At 38.6% G+C, this 19,513-nt stretch overlaps 1 protein-coding gene across 1 annotated transcript in view; it reads left to right on the top strand.

The window, feature by feature from the left end:
* Positions 1-19,513, top strand: part of INTS4 (integrator complex subunit 4) — a 123,806-nt gene that overhangs the window by 67,569 nt on the left and 36,724 nt on the right. The window contains exons 11-15 of the mRNA XM_044668183.1: positions 1,847-2,052; positions 5,759-5,901; positions 7,122-7,237; positions 11,694-11,827; positions 13,232-13,389. Coding sequence (XP_044524118.1) covers positions 1,847-2,052; positions 5,759-5,901; positions 7,122-7,237; positions 11,694-11,827; positions 13,232-13,389 — 757 coding nt within the window. The remainder of the gene's footprint in view (positions 1-1,846; positions 2,053-5,758; positions 5,902-7,121; positions 7,238-11,693; positions 11,828-13,231; positions 13,390-19,513) is intronic.

The following is a 19,513-nucleotide window of genomic DNA, read 5'->3' as shown; positions in this document are numbered from 1 at the left end:
AAGTTAATAAGTCATCTAAATCCTATAATGACAAGGATTAGTTCATAGACCATGTCTCCAGAGCCCTGTTCATAAGAGAATCAAATAATTAACAATTATTGCTAATACTTACTATTACTCATGTACCTTTGGGCAAGTCCTTTTTGTTTCTTGAATCTTAAGATCTAGTATGGGAGACAGGACATATTCATATAAAAGAATAGTCTAATAGTAAGGGCACCAAGTTTCAAGGGAGCTCCTCCTCTCCAGTTCCATGACCTCTCCCCACACCTGTTTGCTTCTCCATACCACACCCTGATTCATCTATTAACCAGAGAACTGACTGGTAGGTAGTGGGGTGGGTGACCTCCTCCTAGCTATTAGGCCTAACTTCTAATTTGCTTTGCAATTAAATCTACAAAGCAGAAAAAGTCTCTTTTGAGCTCAGGTCTGCTGCTTTATGTGCCCTATGCCTATAGTTCAAGTCAACTTTCTTTGATTCCACCAACATTTATTAATATTTACCTTGTGCTTAATTCTTTTTTTTCCTTAACCGTTACCTTCAGTCTTAGAATCAATACTAAATCTTAGTTCTAAGTCAGAAGAGCAGAAGGGCTAGGCAATGGGGTTAAGTGATTTGTCCACTGTCACACATCTAGAGGTCATATTTGAACCCAAGACCTCCCGTCTCTAGGCCATGCTCTCAATCCACTGTGCTCCCTAGCATGAGCCCCATGCCAAGTTCTTAAAATGAATTATCAACAGATATATAATTATAAGCATAAAAAAAGGGATAAAATTTTATACTTTTTGAATTTTACACACTTTGAAATGTGCATATTTTAAGGACTTTCCCTGCTAAGATTTTTATTCGGAGAAGTTGGTGTCTCTGCCAAGCAGCAGCCTAGTTTCTTCACTTTTAACACCCCAGTGCTGGCATCATTTAGATAGAAAATTATTAAATATGTTTTTATACTTGTAAAATGCTTTCAAATTATTCAAGATTTTTGCTTATAAAAGATCCAAAATGCAGATTTCTAGCAAAGTCTTTTGACCATCTTCTACTTGAATACTTCTACTTGAATAGACAGGTACTATTGTCATATGTGTCACATACCTTTTTTTAAATTCAGATACTTTATTTTCCCAATTACATGTAATAATAATTTCCAAAATTATAAGATCCAAACCATCTCCATCCCTTTCTTCCCTCCCCTTACTTGGAGGTGGTAAGCAATGGTAAGTAATTTGATCTGGGCCATATATGTATCATCTTGCAAAACACACTTCATACTGGTCATTCACATACACTGATGTGAAAGATACTATGCTTTGATCCACATTGATCTGATTCCCAACAGTTCTTTCTCTGGAGGTCAATAGCATTCCCTATCATATGTTCTTCAGAATTGTCCCAAATTGTTGCATTGCTGAGAATAGCCAAGTTTTCACAGTTGGTCATTGTACAAAAATGCTACAATGTTCTCCCAGTTTTGCTTATTTCATTCTGCACTAGTTTATGTAAATCTTTCCAACTTTTTCTGAAATCATCCTCCTTATCATTTCTTATAGCACAATAGTATTCCATCATCAACATATAACATAATTTGAACAGCCATTTCTTTACAAGAGGGGTTATGAGCAGTTTTATTCTCATTTTACAGAAAAGCAAACTGACAAAAAGAGGAAAGGTGATTTGTTCAAAGCTTCTCACCAGCCAGTGGTAGAGCTAGGACTGAAGCCTAGGTTCTTCTCACAGTGCCATGTTCTGTGTGTGTTTGGCAGAGCAATTGTGAGTGACATTTGGTAAAACTTGTAGATAAGAGTTACTCAGGCTACTGCTTTTCTCCCTGACTTCTCTCTGCAGAGGTCCGGATTGCTGCGGTTGAGGCTCTCTGCATGCTGGCCCAGTCTTCACCGTCTTTTGCAGAGAAGTGCCTAGATTTTTTAGTAGATATGTTCAATGATGAAATTGAAGAGGTGCGTCTCCAGTCAATACACACCATGAGAAAGATCTCGAATAACATTACCCTCCGAGAGGATCAACTTGATACTGTGCTGGCTGTCTTAGAGGTGAGTATGGCACTCTCTTTGAAGCTTCTATCAGCTCTTCCAAGTTTGACCTCAACAGCAATAATTGTGCTCCCATTAGTCCCATCAGGCTTCCAAAGCAGGGACTTGGGATTTTTCAACTATTTAGTAAGTAATCCAGAAGTCTTTACTGTTGTGGTACCTGTTGTGCAAAGTCCAAAGCTAGACATCTTAGAAAATCAGAGCTCAAATGGTCAAAGGATATGAACAACCAATTTTCAAATGAAGACATCAAAGCTATCAATAATCATATGAAAAGAAGTTCTAAATCACTCTTGATTAGAGAAATGCAGATTTTTAAAACTCTGAAGCAATACCTCACACACTGACTGATCAATATGACAGTAAAGGAAAATGATAAATATTGGAGGGGATGTGGCAAAGTTGGATCACTAATGCATTGTTGATGAACTTATGAATTGATTCAACCATTTTGGAGGGCAAGTTGCAGCTATGGCCAAAGGGCTATAAAACCACGCATATCCTTTGATTCTGTAATACCATTACAAGGTCTATATCCCAAGGACCTACTTGTACAAAACTATTAATAACAGCTATTTTTATGGTGGCAAAGAATTGGAAATTGAAGGGATGTCCATCAATTGGGAAATGGCTGAACCAAATTGTGGTCTATGTTGGTGATAGAATACTATTGTACTATAAGAAACAATGAGCAAGAAGAAGCTGGAAGGATCTACATGAAGTAACATGGAGTGAAATAACAGAACCAGGAGAGCACTGTATACTGTAACAACCATATTGTACAACAATCAACTGTGAAAGACTGAGCTACTCTTGCCATACAATGATATAGGACAATTCTGAAGGACTTATAACAAAGAATATTATCTACCTCAAGAGAAAGAACTGTTTGAGTTGGAATACAGATCAAAACATACTATTTTTCACATTTTATGTTTTTATTTTGGGGTTTTAGTGTTATATGAGTATTCTCTTACAACAGTGACCAATATAGAAGTATGTTTTGCTTGATAATACATGTATGGCCCATATCAAAATGCTTGTGATGGAAGGGAAGAGAGGAAGGGAGGTGGTTTGGATCTTATAATTTTGGAAAATATGTTGAAAATTGCTATTACTTGTAATTGGGAAAATAAAATATTTTTGAATCAAAAAAGAAAGAAAAATGAAAGTCAGGGATAAATAACTATCCTTGCTCTCCAGGGAACATGTAGTTTAGTAGGAGAGATTAGATGTATTTTAAAATGGCTATATTTCAGAGTAAATATAAATGCAGCATGAGAGGTATAAACAAGTCTTCTTCCCTTATTTTATTTTATTTTATTTTATTTTATTTTATTTTATTTTATTTTATTTTATTTTATTTTATTTTATTTTTTAAATTTTAAACCCTTAACTTCTGTGTATTGACTTATAGGTGGAAGAGTGGTAAGGGTAGGCAATGGGGGTCAAGTGACTTGCCCAGGGTCACACAGCTGGGAAGTGTCTGAGGCCAGATTCGAACCTAGGACCTCCCGTCTCTAGGCCTGGTTCTCAATCCACTGAGCTACCCAGCTGCCCCCCTTATTTTATTTTTTAACAAAACATTTATCTCTGCTGAAATCTTCCTCGAAGTGTAGCAGTTCTTCTCTTGAGGGCCACACATCTTCCCTCAAGAAATTTATGAACTTGGATGTGGGAGGAAAAAATCATGTCTCTCTTTCACTTTATTGGACTCCTTTGTAACCCTATATATTTTATTTTATGCCTTTAAAAACATGATTTTGAAAACGGGGCCCTAGGCTTCCCTAGGCTACATGCCTGACAGACCTGCGTCCAGAAGAGGTGTTGAGCCCTTGTTCTAATGCTGACTCTGAACCAAGGCAATTACCAAGCTGCAATGGTCTTTAGTATGAGCCTGGAAAAGGTTGCAGATCTGTGGTCAACTGTCATTTGGTCATAAGTTGACAGTTATTTTCTGACCATAAGAACCCATGAAACCCTCCAGAGGTGTAGTGGGGCTGTGGTTTGCTATTGTAGAAAGTATATGCACTCTGATGATATTGCAGAATCTTAAAGTAGGATCTCAGAGGCTGCCTTCTGGTCTAGCCCATCTCCCAACAAGAATAACTAAAACAACATACTTGAAGAGTGACCCTCCAGCCTTTGCTTGGAGACCTCTGGGAGGAGGAAGGTTCACTTATCTCCCACTGGAAACCCCCCACTCCTCTTGTAGAGGGAGATCTTAGGAAAGTGGTCATTACACAAAGCCTAAATCCACTTCTCTGCTGCTTGGAATCATTGCTTTTTGTTCTGTCCTGTGGGGCCAAGCAGAGCAAGCCTAACCCTTCCTCTGCATGACAGTCCTATATCCACCTCCCCCACCCCTGCCCTAGTCTGCTTTCTAGGTCAGTTTTTCTAAGATCTTTCTCTCTTGACTATCCTCCTCTGGTTACTCTACAGCTTATCAGTGTCTTTCCTAAGGGAACACTACTCCTAAGGGAACACTTATAATTGGATTCAGGGAGAGTAAGACTGTCCCCTCTATCCTCTGGACTCCCACTTCTCTTCTTGCATGAGCTCAGTTTGCTGCCATTTCACACTATGGTGTCATTTAGTTTGCAGTCTATAATAATTGGCCTATCAGATAATTTCCAAGATCCCTTCCAATTCTAACATTGTACCTTTTTTTTTTTTTTTAAAGACTGGGTCTCTCATCTTTCCCAGTCTCAAAGTATAAGTTCTACTCATGGGCCCATCTCCACCACTGACTGCCATAGGGGCTTTGGCTTGCTCCTACTTGGCTGCCTGCTCTCAGGGATTCACCACACTGATGCTCTACTGGGTGCAGTTACCTATTCACCATAGCCGGATGTTGTTGAGAATTCCCAAGCTGGAGTCACTCTCAGCTTCCTCAACAGTAAGGATTAATAGGCATGGGCCACCATGTCTGGCCCATTGTATGTTTTATAGTCTATCTCTAACTTTGTATCTTAAGATCCTCTTCAGCCTTGATATTCTGTGAGTCTGTAAGGCAAGGCGTCATATAAATAAAACTAGCTCCTCGTATTTGGATTGTCATTAGACAACATTATGTTCTGTTTCTCTTTTGGGGGAATTTTAAGGCCCCTCCCAACTCTGAAATTTTGTGATTGTTATACCTTTCACACTTCTGGAATGGCTTGGGCCAGATGACTCCTTGGGAGCCCTCTCCAGTGGATGTAGGATTATAGATCTAGAACTTGAAGGCAACTGAGAAATGGCTTTTCCTGGCTTATTGAGAACTTTGAATATCCTCCTAGTCTCCTGCCTAGAGCCCTTCATGAATGCAGCTTGGTTTCAAATTCTACCACTTCCATTTACTATCTGTGTGACTTTGGAAAAGTAACTAAACCTTTTTTTTTTATCTGTAAAATGAGGGGATTCAACTAGAGGCCTTTAAGAGGGCTTTTACTCAAGCTGTGATTGTATAATATTATGTGTACCTCTTTTTTTTTTTTTTTTTTTTTAAGCCCTTGTACTTCAGTGTATTGTCTTATAGATGGAAGGTAAGGGTGGGCAATGGGGGTCAAGTGACTTGCCCAGGGTCACACAGCTGGGAAGTGGCTGAGGCCGGGTTTGAACCTAGGACCTCCTGTCTCTAGGCCTGACTCTCACTCCACTGAGCTACCCAGCTGCCCCCGTATACCTCTTATTTAATAATTTACATTCATTTTTTTTTTTAAAGGATTCCTCGCGAGATATTCGAGAGGCTCTTCATGAACTGCTGTGTTACACCAATGTGTCAACCAAAGAAGGGATTCATCTTGCACTGGTTGAACTCTTGAAAAATTTAGCTAAATATCCAACAGATAGAGAGTCTATATGGAAGTAAGTCCATTTTTTCCCCCTTGTTTTAATTTGTTCACTTGAGATAGAATAATCTCCAGTTTACCTTTTGGGTCCAAATAGAGTTGATGTTTCCTATTTTCCCGATTTATGTAAAATCTGAATGAAACCTATAATGGGTATTGAATTTCAGTATTTCCCTATTTTTCCTTTCAAATAATACATTGCATTTCTATGACTTTTTAAAGTTTACAAAGCATTTTTTTTCACAGTTCAACTGGTGTACATATGTTATAGTCATTTTACAGATGACAAAACTGATACAGAGTAAGATTAGTTAACTTGTTTTAGGTAATATAGTAAGCAGTCATACAAATATGAAATTATAAACACATTCTCTGCCTTTAAAAAGCTGACAGATCAGTAGGAAGATACATGTCCACATACTTATAATAAGAATTAGGTGTTCAGAGGTGATATCTATACAAATTGTTATGAAATATTTCCTCAGATAGAACTAAGGAAAGCCTCATGGAAGAACTGTAATCTGAGTTGGTCCTAGAAAGAAGAGATTTCAGATTCATTAAAAATAGAATGTCACTGAATGAAGGAGCCAATAGTGATTTTTTGTTTTGCTTTTACATCTTAATTAAGCAGACTTCAGTTGCCTCCCTCTAAGCTTTAGACTATACCATTCCCCACTCCTCTTTGCCTTTTTGATTCTTACTTATCCTGCAGTTCGCTGAAATGCCATAACTATGCAGCCCACAGTAATATTCTCCCGTCTCTGAATACCTGTAGAATTCATTCATTCTGTACCATTCATTTGGCAAATACTGCACGTGTGATAGCAGTGTTCTTTTCTCTCATTCTAGGCTATCATCAGATTTATGACAAGCCAGAATTAGAGGTTGAAGAGGATGGAATGAAATGTAGTCTCTTTGGGGGCCAAAGAATATTAGATTTGGAGTCACAGCATTCAGTTTTCAGAGACTGATTCCTTTACTGCATATGCGACCCTGAACACAAGTTACTTAATAGAATGAGGAAATTAGACTAAATGAACCCTAAGGCACCTTCCATCTCAAAACCGATGAACCTACTGGTCTGTCTCTTTAACTAAATTTTAAACTTTTTATAGATAGGGATAATGTTTTATCCTTTGTATCTTCCATTATTCCTATGACTGTTCTTAATAATACTTATAAGTGCTTAATGAGTGTTTATTGTTTGTAGTGGATCATTTTACATATATTTTTCAGATGTCTGAAGTTTTTGGGAGGTAGACATCCAACCCTGGTGCTTCCCCTCGTCCCAGACCTCTTGAGCACACATCCGTTCTTTGATACTGCAGAACCTGATATGGATGATCCAGCTTGTATCCTTTGTGCTTATGCCAGGCACTGTTCACTTGGTAGAGACTCTTGCTTATCTCTGTAGGCAGTGTAAATCTGATAGTTTGTCTTTTGTTTGTGTGTTTTTTCCTTTTTCTTCAGATGAGACAGCATCTTTCATCTTTATTCCTATTGGTTGTATAGTTTAACTAAAAATGAATAATGTATTATTAATATTAGTAATAATAATGGTAGCATCTTAGAGTTAACTAGTCTTGTAGTTTAGAAAGTACTTTCCTTGCAATTCTAGCAAGTATACAATGCAATTATTATTCGATTTTCAGATTAGGAAACTGAGGATCCAAAAAGAGTTTTAAGTAATTGGCCCATGGTTGTCGCATATCTAGTAGTGTTAGAGCGGGGATTTGAACTTGGGTCTCTGCACACAAGTTTAGTTTTCTTTCCTCTCTAGTATGTTGCTTCATTAAGGATACTAGTAGTGTAAAGCAAGAAATCCACTCATATGTTAAAATAAGAACTGTGGTAATAATATGCCTTTGGGTAGAGCATTTATGTTTTTTTTTTTCCAAATTCAAAGATATTTTATTTCCCCAATTACAAGTAGTAATTTTCAACATTTCCAAGTTATAAGTTCCAAACCATCTCCTTCCCTCTCTTCCTTCCCCATACTTGGAAATGGTAAACAATTTGATCTGGGTCATACATGTATTATCATGAAAAATATACCTCCATATTGGCCATTATTGTAAAAGCATACTTTGAGTTGTCTTCTTGAGCTGTGAAAGTGGACTTGCCCTGATGCATCTATACCATTGGTTCCCAAACTTTTTTGGCCTACCGCTCCTTTCCAGAAAAAATATTACTTAGCCCCCTGGAAATTAATTTTTTAAAAATTTTAATAGCAATTAATAGGAAAGATAAATGCATCTGTGGCCATCACCACCCCCTTGTATCACTATATCACCTACCAGGGGGCAGTAGCACCTACTTTGGGAATCACTGATCTATACCATCTAACTTGATCTCCCTTGTGGCCACAAAGATGCATTTATAGGAAGACTGGCTTGATTGAAGGTGCAGAAAAATGCTAACAAGCCACATAGGCCCGAGACGCATGATTACCCTGATTCTGCTACTTAGTGCATGTGTGACCCCAGCAAGTCACTTCACTTAACAGGGCCTCAGTTTCTTCTTTAGTATAATGCAGCAACATAAGCTTGACACACCAGAACTGACTTCCCTCTTACGATATTTGCATAATTCGGGGAATTTTAAGTGGTATAATCATAAGGAACAGGATGGCCACTTGGGACTCGGTTGTACTTTGGATATAACCACAGGATGACTTTGGCCTTCCTCTAGGAGGTGCCAGAACTTCAAATTTAGAACTCTGCTGTCAAGGAAGATCTTATGAGGTAATGTATTTACCATCACTGGAAGTGTTCGTGGAAAGCTAGATGGTGACTTTTCAGGGAAAGAATTGGACTGGGTGACTTCTGAGGCCCTCATCAGCTCCAATGTTCTGTAATGCTAACTATAGTCTGGTTTTGTAACAGTGCTTAGGATGCAGTACACTATAGAGTTGGAAGACCTGGGTTCAGGTTGGAGTTCTTCTGCACAGCTAGTTAGCTGTGTGATTTTTGGCAAGTTGTTTTAACTTCTCTGAGTCTTGGCTTACTCATCCAGAAAGTGAGCAAAGTCATATTTACACTCCTCTCATGAGACTGTTTTAAGGAAAGCACTTTTTTTTTTAAACTCTTACCTTCCATCTTAGAATCAATACTGTGTATTGGTTCTTAGTGTAATGAATAACTGAGGTCAGTAGGGCCTTTAGCCGGTAACAAGGCTAGCAAGAGGTTGGTGTTGGTTGTTATGGCAGAGTGGGTAACCTTAGTTGGGTATGAAACTTGCTTATGAAAGTACAAGGATCCAAACTCTGAAAGTTTAGTGTCCAGTGAAACCTCCCTGCTACCACTAGGCTCCTTTAAGGTGTCAGGCAGTCAGCCCCTCCCTGCTGAGGAAACTGCCTCCTATTGGTTATGGCATACTGGCAGAAAGTGGATGTAGAACTTCCTGCCCCTCAACTATGGAGTTTGAACCTTAACAGCTCAGAATTCCCTCCTTCTTGCCTGTCCTCCTTAGCCTTTGATGGTAAGGAAGTAACCACAGGATTCTCTGGTTAAAGGCTATGGGATTTATTGGTCACTGGGGAAGGAACAAGGCAATGGTAATAGGGTTTGGTAACACTAATCTGTTGCTATGGATTCACTGGCTGAAGCTGGTAGAAGATCCTTGGAAGGTCTTGGCTGACCAAGGGCTGGCAGCCCTTGGCCAGAGCAAAGCGGTCTCTGGTTAGGAAATTGAGTAGATCTATTGGCTAACCTTGTAAATGATGATAATAAATAATATTGAGTTGCTCTTGAAAATATGTCCTAAAACCCTACTCTATCCTAAGGCCTAATTTCCCACATTCCACATCCCTTCACCCAGTGCCTGGGGGTGGTGGTGGGGCATGGTTAGGGGTAAATGAGTGCTATGGGTGAAGTCAGGGGGAAACAGAACCCAACCTAGGGTTTCCAGGGCCTTTTATATTCTCAGCTCAACTGCCAGTTGGCATTTGCCATGTGGCGCATGCCGCCTTCAACATTCCATCCAGGGCAACTGACAGGTTTGCCCTAAGCCAATATGGCAATGCTAAAATCATATATTACATAAGGCAGAAGAGTGGTAAGGGCTAGGCAATGAGGGTTAAGTGACTTGCCCAGGGTCACACAACTAGGAAGTGTCTGAGGTCAGATTTGAACCTAGGACCTCCCATCCAATCAATCCACTGAGCTACTCTGCTGCTCCTAGGAAAGCACTTTTTAAAGCCTTCAAGCACTATTGAAGTAAGCCTCAGTTTCCTTACTTTCAAAATGAGAGGGATGGATGACTTGGTCTGAAGGGCCCTTCTGAATAGGAAGCTGTGATCTTATGGAAATTGTTATTATTAATAATATTACTTTGAGAGTATTTTACCTTGCATGAGAAAGTAAAGAACTAAGATAGCCACTACTATCATTGAAAAATGTATTCATTTGATAACTAACTGGGAATGTTTGAAGAGCCCACTCTTCGTTCGGGGGGGTCTCTGGAGGTGGGATGGCATGGCGAAAATGAAATGAAAATGAGCCAGAATGCAAGAGGAATTGCAGAGGCTGTTCTCTGTTGTCATCTGCTGATTTTTATTTTTATACCCTTTTTTTCTTTATGATCTCATACAGGTTTTGATTTTCCCATACATTCAAAATCATATATTAACATTTGAAACATCATATGATTGGCATTTACTAATTATCTTACTGTGGTTAAAGAAGCAAGCTTGTCAAGAATTATTCATTACAGAATAGCTTAGTTGGAACTTATTCTTTTTAGCCATCCGTAAGGTACAAGAACATCATTTCCTCGTTAAGCATAATAGTTAATTATGTTTTAACTAATTAAATCATGTATATTGTTACTTTATACTATTCATACCTATCATTAATCAAGAAGATAGTTATGGTAGTTGATTATATCAAATAATAAGATACAAGGGGGCAAATGGGTAGCTCAGTGGATTGAGAGTCAGGCCTAGAGACGGGAGGGAGGTCCTAGGTTCAGATCCAGCCTCAGACACTTCCCAGCTGTGTGACCCTGGGCAAGTCACTTGACCCCCATTGCCCACCCTTACCACTCTTCCACCTAGGAGCCAATACACAGAAGTTAAGGGCTTAAAAAAAAAAAAAAGATACAGTAATATCAGTCTGGTCCAAATTTTGCTCCCATTATATTCTTTCATTTTTTACTATTTTTATAAGGTATGTTTGCTGTTCTTTCTGCTATAGGGTTAATAAGAATGCAGTTCCGGAAGGGTGATTATGCTAATTTGTCATTCCCCTGTTTTCCTTGTGTTTTGCTGTTTCCTTGGCCTGTGGGAGTTTGGGAACCAACCCAGGCCAGGTACATTCTTGCTGGTGAATTTAGAAACTTGCATTAACTCACTAATTCTAGTTTTTTGCTGGCCTGATTCTAGGAGAAGTTTCTGTACCATAGGGGTTTGTTTAGGGGTTTATTTTGGGATAGTGGGTAGTCTATGACTGTGGTTGTTCTTGCCATGAACCTGTATTGTTTTTCCGTGTCTCCCTGGGGCTGAATAAGGATACTGATTGCAGTAGTTTCAATGCAAGTGAATGTCACTGTAAAACGAATCACATAGGGTAAACTGAGTGTGGAATTTCCATCCTCCTGACAACCTGTTGTGCTGGATTGTCAGACTGGTGATGAGCTGTGCTAAATGTCACGGCTTTGATGGCTTCCTGCAGGAATGTTTCCTTCAAAGATTATATAAATTAATTGGAATTTTTACTGTGCCCTTTTGTATAGGATACATGCCAAACTGATCTTCCCTTTTACTTTATGAGATTAAAGGATTCTTACTTAACTACCTGACAATGCCAGATATTGCTGTATTGGTTCTTATCTTCAACGCTGCTGAAACCTGTCCCACCATGCCTGCCCTGTTCTCAGATCATACCTTCAGACACTATGCTTACCTCCGAGATAGTCTTTCTCACCTTGTTCCTGCCTTGAGGGTATGCTAAAAATCTCCTCAGGTCAATTTTTGGTTCTTTTTAGTAAATAGGAAAGGTAAAATCATACTTAGTCTGAGATGAAAGCCAATTTATTTATTTTTAAAGAAAAAATACTTTCCCTTCACTGCACTGACCATTTTTGAGAGTAGACTCTGAATTATATAATGGCTTATTACCACAAAAATTTTTCCTCATCTGACACTTTTTATATCTTCTTTCAAATTCAGTTAGGGATAAATCAAGTGAAAAATCAAATGAAATGTAAAATAATGGTGATAAGGGAGAGTGGCCTATGAAAATGTGGTGGTAATTTTTAATATTTTTTGTCTTCATCTGAGATTTATTTCATTGTTATGGGGAGCTCCTATGACACAGACTTCTACCCAAGCAGATTGGTAGCTCTTCTGCCATCATTATTTTAGACACTTGCCTAAAACATTGGGAGGATAAATGACTGGCTTGTCCAGGGTCACATGGCCTGTAGGTGTCCAAGGCAGGTCATGAACCCAGGTCTTCATGTCTCCAGCTTCAGCTTCTTTGTTATTATATTATTTTATTATTATATTTTATATATATATATATATACTTCTTTGTATTATGGAGGTAGACTTTGCCTCTTAGAGGTTGAACCAGAAACCACAAACTCTTGAAGAACTTGAGCCTAGTGATAGACCATGTAATCCAAGGACCAAATTAACTAACCAGAGAAGTCTGGTCACTAGATGTTGTTTTTTTCAGGCAACAACTCATTAACTCACCTCCTAAGAAATGAAGAGCTATATCGACAGCTAAACGACCAAACTTCTGATCCATTCCTATATTCAGGCTTTAAAAAAAAAAAAATCCTTATCTTCTGTCTTAGAATCAATACTGTGTAGTGACTCCAAGGCAGAAGAGTGATGAGGGCTAGGCAATGGGGGTTAAGTGACTTACCCAGGGTCACACAGGTAGGAAGTGTCTGAGACTAGATTTGAACCCAGGACCTCTCGTCTCTGGGCCTGGCTCTCAAATCTACTGAGTCACCTAGCTCAGTTCTTTTTTAAAAACATAAGTGAGTTACTGTGGGGGAAAAGTAATCATAATTTTCAGGGCATTTCTTTAAAAGACAAATTATATTCTGGCCTCTTTTTACTTTACCCCTCCCCTGCTTTGGTTGGTGAAAGAGAATGGTTCCCAGAATTATGGAGAAATAATAGAAAGTAATGGGATGAAGACTAGATTTGGAATCATTAAAATCCTATCTCTGCTACTTGCTACCTCTTAACTTTGTGGGTAACTATACCTCTCTGAGCTAGATTTATATAGAATGAGAAATCTGAAGTTTCAGATGATTTTTTTTAGGTCCTTTTTAGCTTGGTCCATGATCCTATGGATAGTGGCATCACTCTTGTTATTTTTGCTTAGTTGCCAGGTAGAAAACTTCCATCATCACCTGTGTCCCCAAGCATCACACCACATGAAGACCCTTCCCAGCAATTTCTACAGCAAAGCCTAGAAAGGGTATATAATCTTCAGCACCTTGATCCTCAGGGCACTCAAGAGCTACTTCAGTTTACAATCCGGTAAGGTGATTTTCTTGGAAATTTGTCACCTCATAATGCACATGATTTTCCTATCTGACCTATTTTAATGTCTTTTTTTTTTATTAACTATGCAGTCCATTGAACTACTCACCATTTCTGCCCACCCTTTCTGACCTCTGTGCTTTTGTTCTTGTTGTTCCCTATATCCCCAAAACACTCCTTCCTTTCCCACCTCCTTTTTAGCAAAATTGGTTGAATTCTGCTAAGTTTCCAAAGCCCAGTTCAAATGGCAGGTCCTTTATGAAGACTTCTATGATCCCCCAAACCAAAAATGATCTCTTCCCTTAGCTTTCTTGGCACCTTTCTTTGTTGACAACTTTCTTGTTGCATTCTTCAGTGCTCATCATATTCCATTCATTCTCTATTTCTTCTCAATCTCTCCCCTTTTTTTCCTCTTCTCTTTTTCCCTCTTCTTTCTTGCTTTCCCTCTCACCCATCCACTTTTATCCTTCCTCTCCCATACTCCTGCCAGTATCCTTTTTGCTTAGGGTAGGCATGACCAGTCTGGCAAAATTACTTGGGTATCTTTCCAAGCCATGTAAATCAGATGTTTTAGTTTGTGGTTGTTTGTTTTGTAAATTTCTTTCAGATGAAAGATTTCACTGTTAAAGTTGTTATATTTTAACCATAATAAATTGGTTTATTTTTAATAATATTGATAATCATGATCTTTATAGTTTCAAAGTACTTTTGTTTCAGCAATTCCAGGAGGTAAGTAGTGCAAATAAGGATTAAGAGGAGTTGTTATCCCTTTACTCCCCTTCTTCCTTCCTATCTTCCCTATACTTCCTCCTGTCTTATTTTCCCTACTAAATTAAAAGGTATTAGAAGACAAGAATATGAAATTATTGGTATAGTTAGGTGGGAAGCGGGGGGAGGGAAGAACCATACCATACATATAGTAGACATTTATTAAATGTTTTGTTTGAATGAATGAATTTATTAGGCTGAATGTTTTGTTCTCATGTTCTAAATATGAGATGTTAAAGACACTCTGTTGGGGCTCAACTCTGTAAGCTGGGCCTAATAAGCTGGCCTTAGATCCTCAGGTGGTAGGAGAATCTAAAGCTGAGTGATGGATAAGGCTACCTGCATGATCACCAAGATGTGCTGGTATCCACTAGGGCTTATGGATGTTTAGCTTAGCCAAGCCCTTGCCTCTTTAACAGTGCCCAAGTCAAATATCCAGTGAGGGGCTGTATATATTTTCAACAGCTCCTCTAGCTCCCTGGCTTGGGGTTGGGCTTGATGATAAAGTTGGTTATGGGCTGGTTGTTGATGTGCTGAATGGATAACGCTATTTCTGACTTTGGTTGATAAATCCCTTCCCTATGGCTGTAGGTATTTACTAGCCTGGGTAAGAATACCAATCTTCACTTGGATTAAGTTGTAACAGGGTGTATTGCTTTAACTCAAAAGGGTAAGAACAGGACAAAGAAAGAGGTGTTGGGAAATACTATGCTAAGTCTATGGAACTAAAGCAATCTATATCTAAGAGCAGTAGGTTGATATTGGCTGGAGACTCTTCCCCCTCTCACAGTCCCTGGTCTGGCCTGGTCGTGGCCTAAACCAAAGAAAGGGAGGGATAGTGATATCCTTCTTGGCAACTGTGCTGTTGTTGTCTCTCAGCTCAATTTAGTAACAAGATGAATGAAACTTCTTGTGATAATAAGATATGGATGCTGGGTTAGCAGATCTATGGCCTACCCTCCCTTCGCCACCCACTCCCAAGGTCCCCTTCTCAAAACCAAGGTCCTGGGTGGCTCAGTCCATGGGCTTTTATAGAGGTGGTCCCAACTGTCTTCTGCCCTTGGCTTATGCCACTTGGGTAATTTCCAAGTTCTGTAACCAACGATCCTGTCACTCTCCATCTTTTCCAGAAGTTGCTTGTTACAGAGACCATATTTTTTTTTAAGTTCTTTACCTTTTTTCTCTTATCAGATCTTGGCCAGATTGATGATTTATATAGGATCCATTAGAACAGGGGTCGGCAACATATGGCTCTTTCTGTAGGAGCCATAAAGTCAACACAGTAACAACACAGGCACAGTAACTAACAGTTTACGCATGACATTGTGCATCACGTGATACATCACGTGATCCTTTTGGTACCGTGACTATCTTCTAAGATAGAAGCTCCCTCATTGATATTGCCACGCTAGACGAATCCTGGTCTTTAGTTTGGCTTGATAGGTGTGCTGTGTGTTCCTCCTTCTGCCTTCCTTTTACTCTTTCCACACCTGTTACTGACATCTTGGGGTTCTTTATAGTGATTGATCACTTTTGTCTACATTCTCTACCCCTCTGCCTCTGATTTACATAGCTATATCTTAGTGCATTCATGGAGTCTGCACTCCCTATTTGTAGGATTCATCATTGGTTAGCACATAATAACGTTATTAAAAATAGTTCAGAGACTTATTGTACTTTAAAAGTGTTGTTCTTACATAAAATGCACATATTTACTTGTATTCAGTGTTAAACATATTGTACGGCTCTCACGAAATTACATTTTTAAAAATGTGGCATTTATGGCTCTCACGGCCAAAAAGTTGCAGACCCCTGCATTAGAAGGAAATTCTTTGCAGTTACTTCTTTGTTAAGGGAATTTAAATAAAAATAAAAGGAATAGACATTTCTAAAAATGACATTCAAAAGCCAAGTCTGGTTATAAACATTTCACAGTTTGTTAAATTCTGTTTCGAATGGGTAGTAAAAGAGTGTCTTCTATGTTTTACTTCTGACTTAGGGGGATCACTTCTCTTGCCCTCAAGGATTCCTGGTGCCATCCATTATTTTGTTAATGTAATGGGATTTTAAATTTGATAATTCATACTATTCCTTTTTAAAAATTATTATTCTTGGTTTATAATTAGTAGATATTTCTGCTGTGCTTGTTATGTCCAGGGCCCTGTGCCAGGAGATACAAAGAAGTATGAAATTCAGTTCTTAGCTTCAGAAGCTTTTACTGGAAAATACATTTGATGGATCAATCATGAAGAATTATAGAATTATAGATTTTAAAGACTAGAAGGACTCTAGAATTTCATTCACTTAACATTTACTAAACACTATATTCTGGATGTTATATTAGGCTCCAGAAACAATTAAGAAAAATAATTAAGACATAAAGCACACTGTCCAAATAAATATCAGCTATATAAGACTATCTAATATGACCCTTTCATTAGCTTTCTTTTTCATAGTTTTTATTATAAATAAAACTTTTATAACATATAAACATGTTAATGCTTATTTTCAGTAAAAACATTTTAGCAAACTAATAATAGGAAAAAAATCTCCATTATTCTGTGTCTTCTTCCATGTCAGCAATAATTCAAGAGACATTTATTCAGTTATTATGCAGAGGGCTGTTAGGTACACAAAAACTCACTACTCTTAATGGAACTTATAGTCTTATCAGAGAGTATGACATCTCTAGTTACTTCCAAACTTCATAAATGAGTTGCAAAGTACTTTGTGAGGTGTATAGATGGAGTGGAGGTGGTTATTGCCAGCTAAGGGGGAGGAGAGTCCAGAAGACTTTCCTGAAGGAGGTAGCTTTTAAGTGAGGTGGATGAATTCAGTAAGCTGAGGGATAGATAAAGAGCATTTGAGTCAGAGAGGAGCAAAAACTTATGGGTAGAGAGAAATAGCTTTTCCATGGGGACAGAAGGTGATATGATAGGTCAAGAACCAGAGAAATGCAAGCCACTTTCCCTGAATTCCACCAAACCAGCCTGGACTGTGAAAATCTAGGAAGTTGTGGTGGAGACACAACTGTGATATGAGAACCTACTATGGGCTCTTGGGGCAAAAATAATATAAAAGGTTTTGAGGCTTTGGTGGGAGCTCGTGCTACCTCAGCAAAGCTATTTGTTGACTTTTTTTACCTTTTGTTTTTGTTCTCAACTACTTTTTTTTGTTTTGTTTTATTTTAAACCCTTAATTTCTGTGTATTGACTTATAGGTGGAAGAGTGGTAAGGGTAGGCAATGGGGGTCAAGTGACTTGCCCAGGGTCACACAGCTGGGAAGTGTCTGAGGCCGGATTTGAACCTAGGACCTCCCGTCTCCAGGCATGGCTCTCAATCCACTGAGCTACCCAGCTGCCCCCTGTTCTCAACTACTTTTGAACTATCTTGACAAATGCTTCTGCCTGAAGTCAGTATAATGCAATTTTTAGTAAAAGGATTATTTATTTAAACCTGTTTGCTCTGTGTGCAAAAGATGCAAAAGAGTAACCCCACCAGAAAGGAAGGAGAGAGTAGGTAGTGATGCTTAGACAATCTTTGGAATGATGGAGGAAAAATGAGTGTCCCTTAGGCTCAGTGAAAGCAAACAATCACAGTGTCCATTTTCTTATCTCCACTGTAATAAAGGTGATGGTTCTATTCTTCCTCTAAGCCATAAAAAGAAGTCAGAAAATGGCGTAGTATGTGGATATAACCTTCGCCTGAGTCAAGAATTCCTGGGTTCAAACCTCACATCTGACACAAACTGACTTTCTGATTCTTCATTAATCAAGAGTTCTCTGAATCACCATTGAAATTCTGGATCCAGACCTAATGTGGGCAGTATAAACAGAGGCGATGGGGGCTTTAAAAACATACACGCACACACATACATACCATCACCACTACTGCCACCTAATGTGCTTTTAGCCTGCATGAAGTCTTGTATTGAGATCAGAGAATGGATGAGCTTTTATTTCAATATTACTTTAAGATTTACAAAGCCCCTTCATAACTCTTTCTGAAAGGTACTATAAGTGCACATGTTATCCCTATTTAACCGCCAGAGAAGCTGAGGTTCAGAACAGTTGGATCTTTTTCCCAAAGTCCCACAGTCAATAAATGCCAGAGCCCCATTGTGTGTCCCATTGCTCAGATAACTTCTGCAGTATTGTGTTCAGCTGTTGGAAAATATGAAAAACATTTATAAAGCATTTACTATTTGCCAGGTGCTAAGTGCTATAAGATAATTCATCAAACAAGTAAGACATTTCTTCCTTTCAAGGAAGTTTACCTACTGAAAGGGGAAATTGGCAAATATAGGGGAGAGAGAGTTGTAAAGTGGAGGTAGGAGAGAGTTTAGCAGGTGGCATATATGTAGCAGCCTAGTTTGGAAATGATCAGGAAGTAATATGGTGGACCCACAACGAGATGGGAGTTCATCATTGAGAGCCTTGGTACCAGGAGAGGGAAGTATTATTGGAAAAAGAGGTAGAGGAGGAGGAGGCAAGCCTGTAGATAGCACGATTTAAAGAGAACCAGGGAGTGGCAAATTGGAAAGCAACCTAGAAGAGTGACTAGAATAGTATAAATTCAAGAAACCACCTTAGACCAAGAACTCTGAACAGGTTTAACCCAGAGAAGGGGCTAATGGATGATAAGGCTATCTTCATATATTTAGACTATTGTGGAAGACAGGGCAAGGCACATTCTTTGATTTTTTTTTTTTTTTTAAGAAATCAGAACTCAGACAAAGGAATATAAACTACAGGGAGGTAGATTTTGGCTTAACATATGAAAGAACCTTCTGATTACTAGGAACTGTCCCAACAGTGGACATTTCTTTTTTATCCAAGGTTGAGAGCTCCCTGTAACTGTTAAGTTCAATTCTAGATGACTGTCTTAATATAAGTGGTTGGGAAGTTGGAACAATGTTAAAATTCCATTTCAACTTAAAGATTCTGAAATTCTAATTTAAAGAAAAAAAATATTCCAATTGATGGGTGTTCTCACTGATTAAGAAATTCCTTCCAACAGTGCATATTACTATATGCATATTTGTCATCCTGTGCAACTCTCATCCATGAACTCCTGAAAGTTTTCCATAAGTGTTCACCCAATGTCCTGGAGGATTTGCCTGCTTTTTCTCAACTTTACTTACCTCTCATCCCTCATTCTCATGTGACCAGCCTGTCTTCTCTTTCTGCTCTCCTACAGTTCCTTGATAACATCTATTATTCTTGTTCTTCATTGGTAATATCTTGAAACCTGTGCATATACACCATGTCCCTTTCTGTCACCTACTATCTGAAAATATAGGGTCCAAAATAATTCACTATTAACCAACAGTGAATAAGCATTTTCCTCTGTG

The sequence above is a fragment of the Gracilinanus agilis genome, chromosome 3 (assembly GCF_016433145.1).
Source record: "Gracilinanus agilis isolate LMUSP501 chromosome 3, AgileGrace, whole genome shotgun sequence".
NCBI classification, from domain to species: domain Eukaryota; kingdom Metazoa; phylum Chordata; class Mammalia; order Didelphimorphia; family Didelphidae; genus Gracilinanus; species Gracilinanus agilis.
This window is presented reverse-complemented; position numbering and strand designations above follow the sequence as displayed.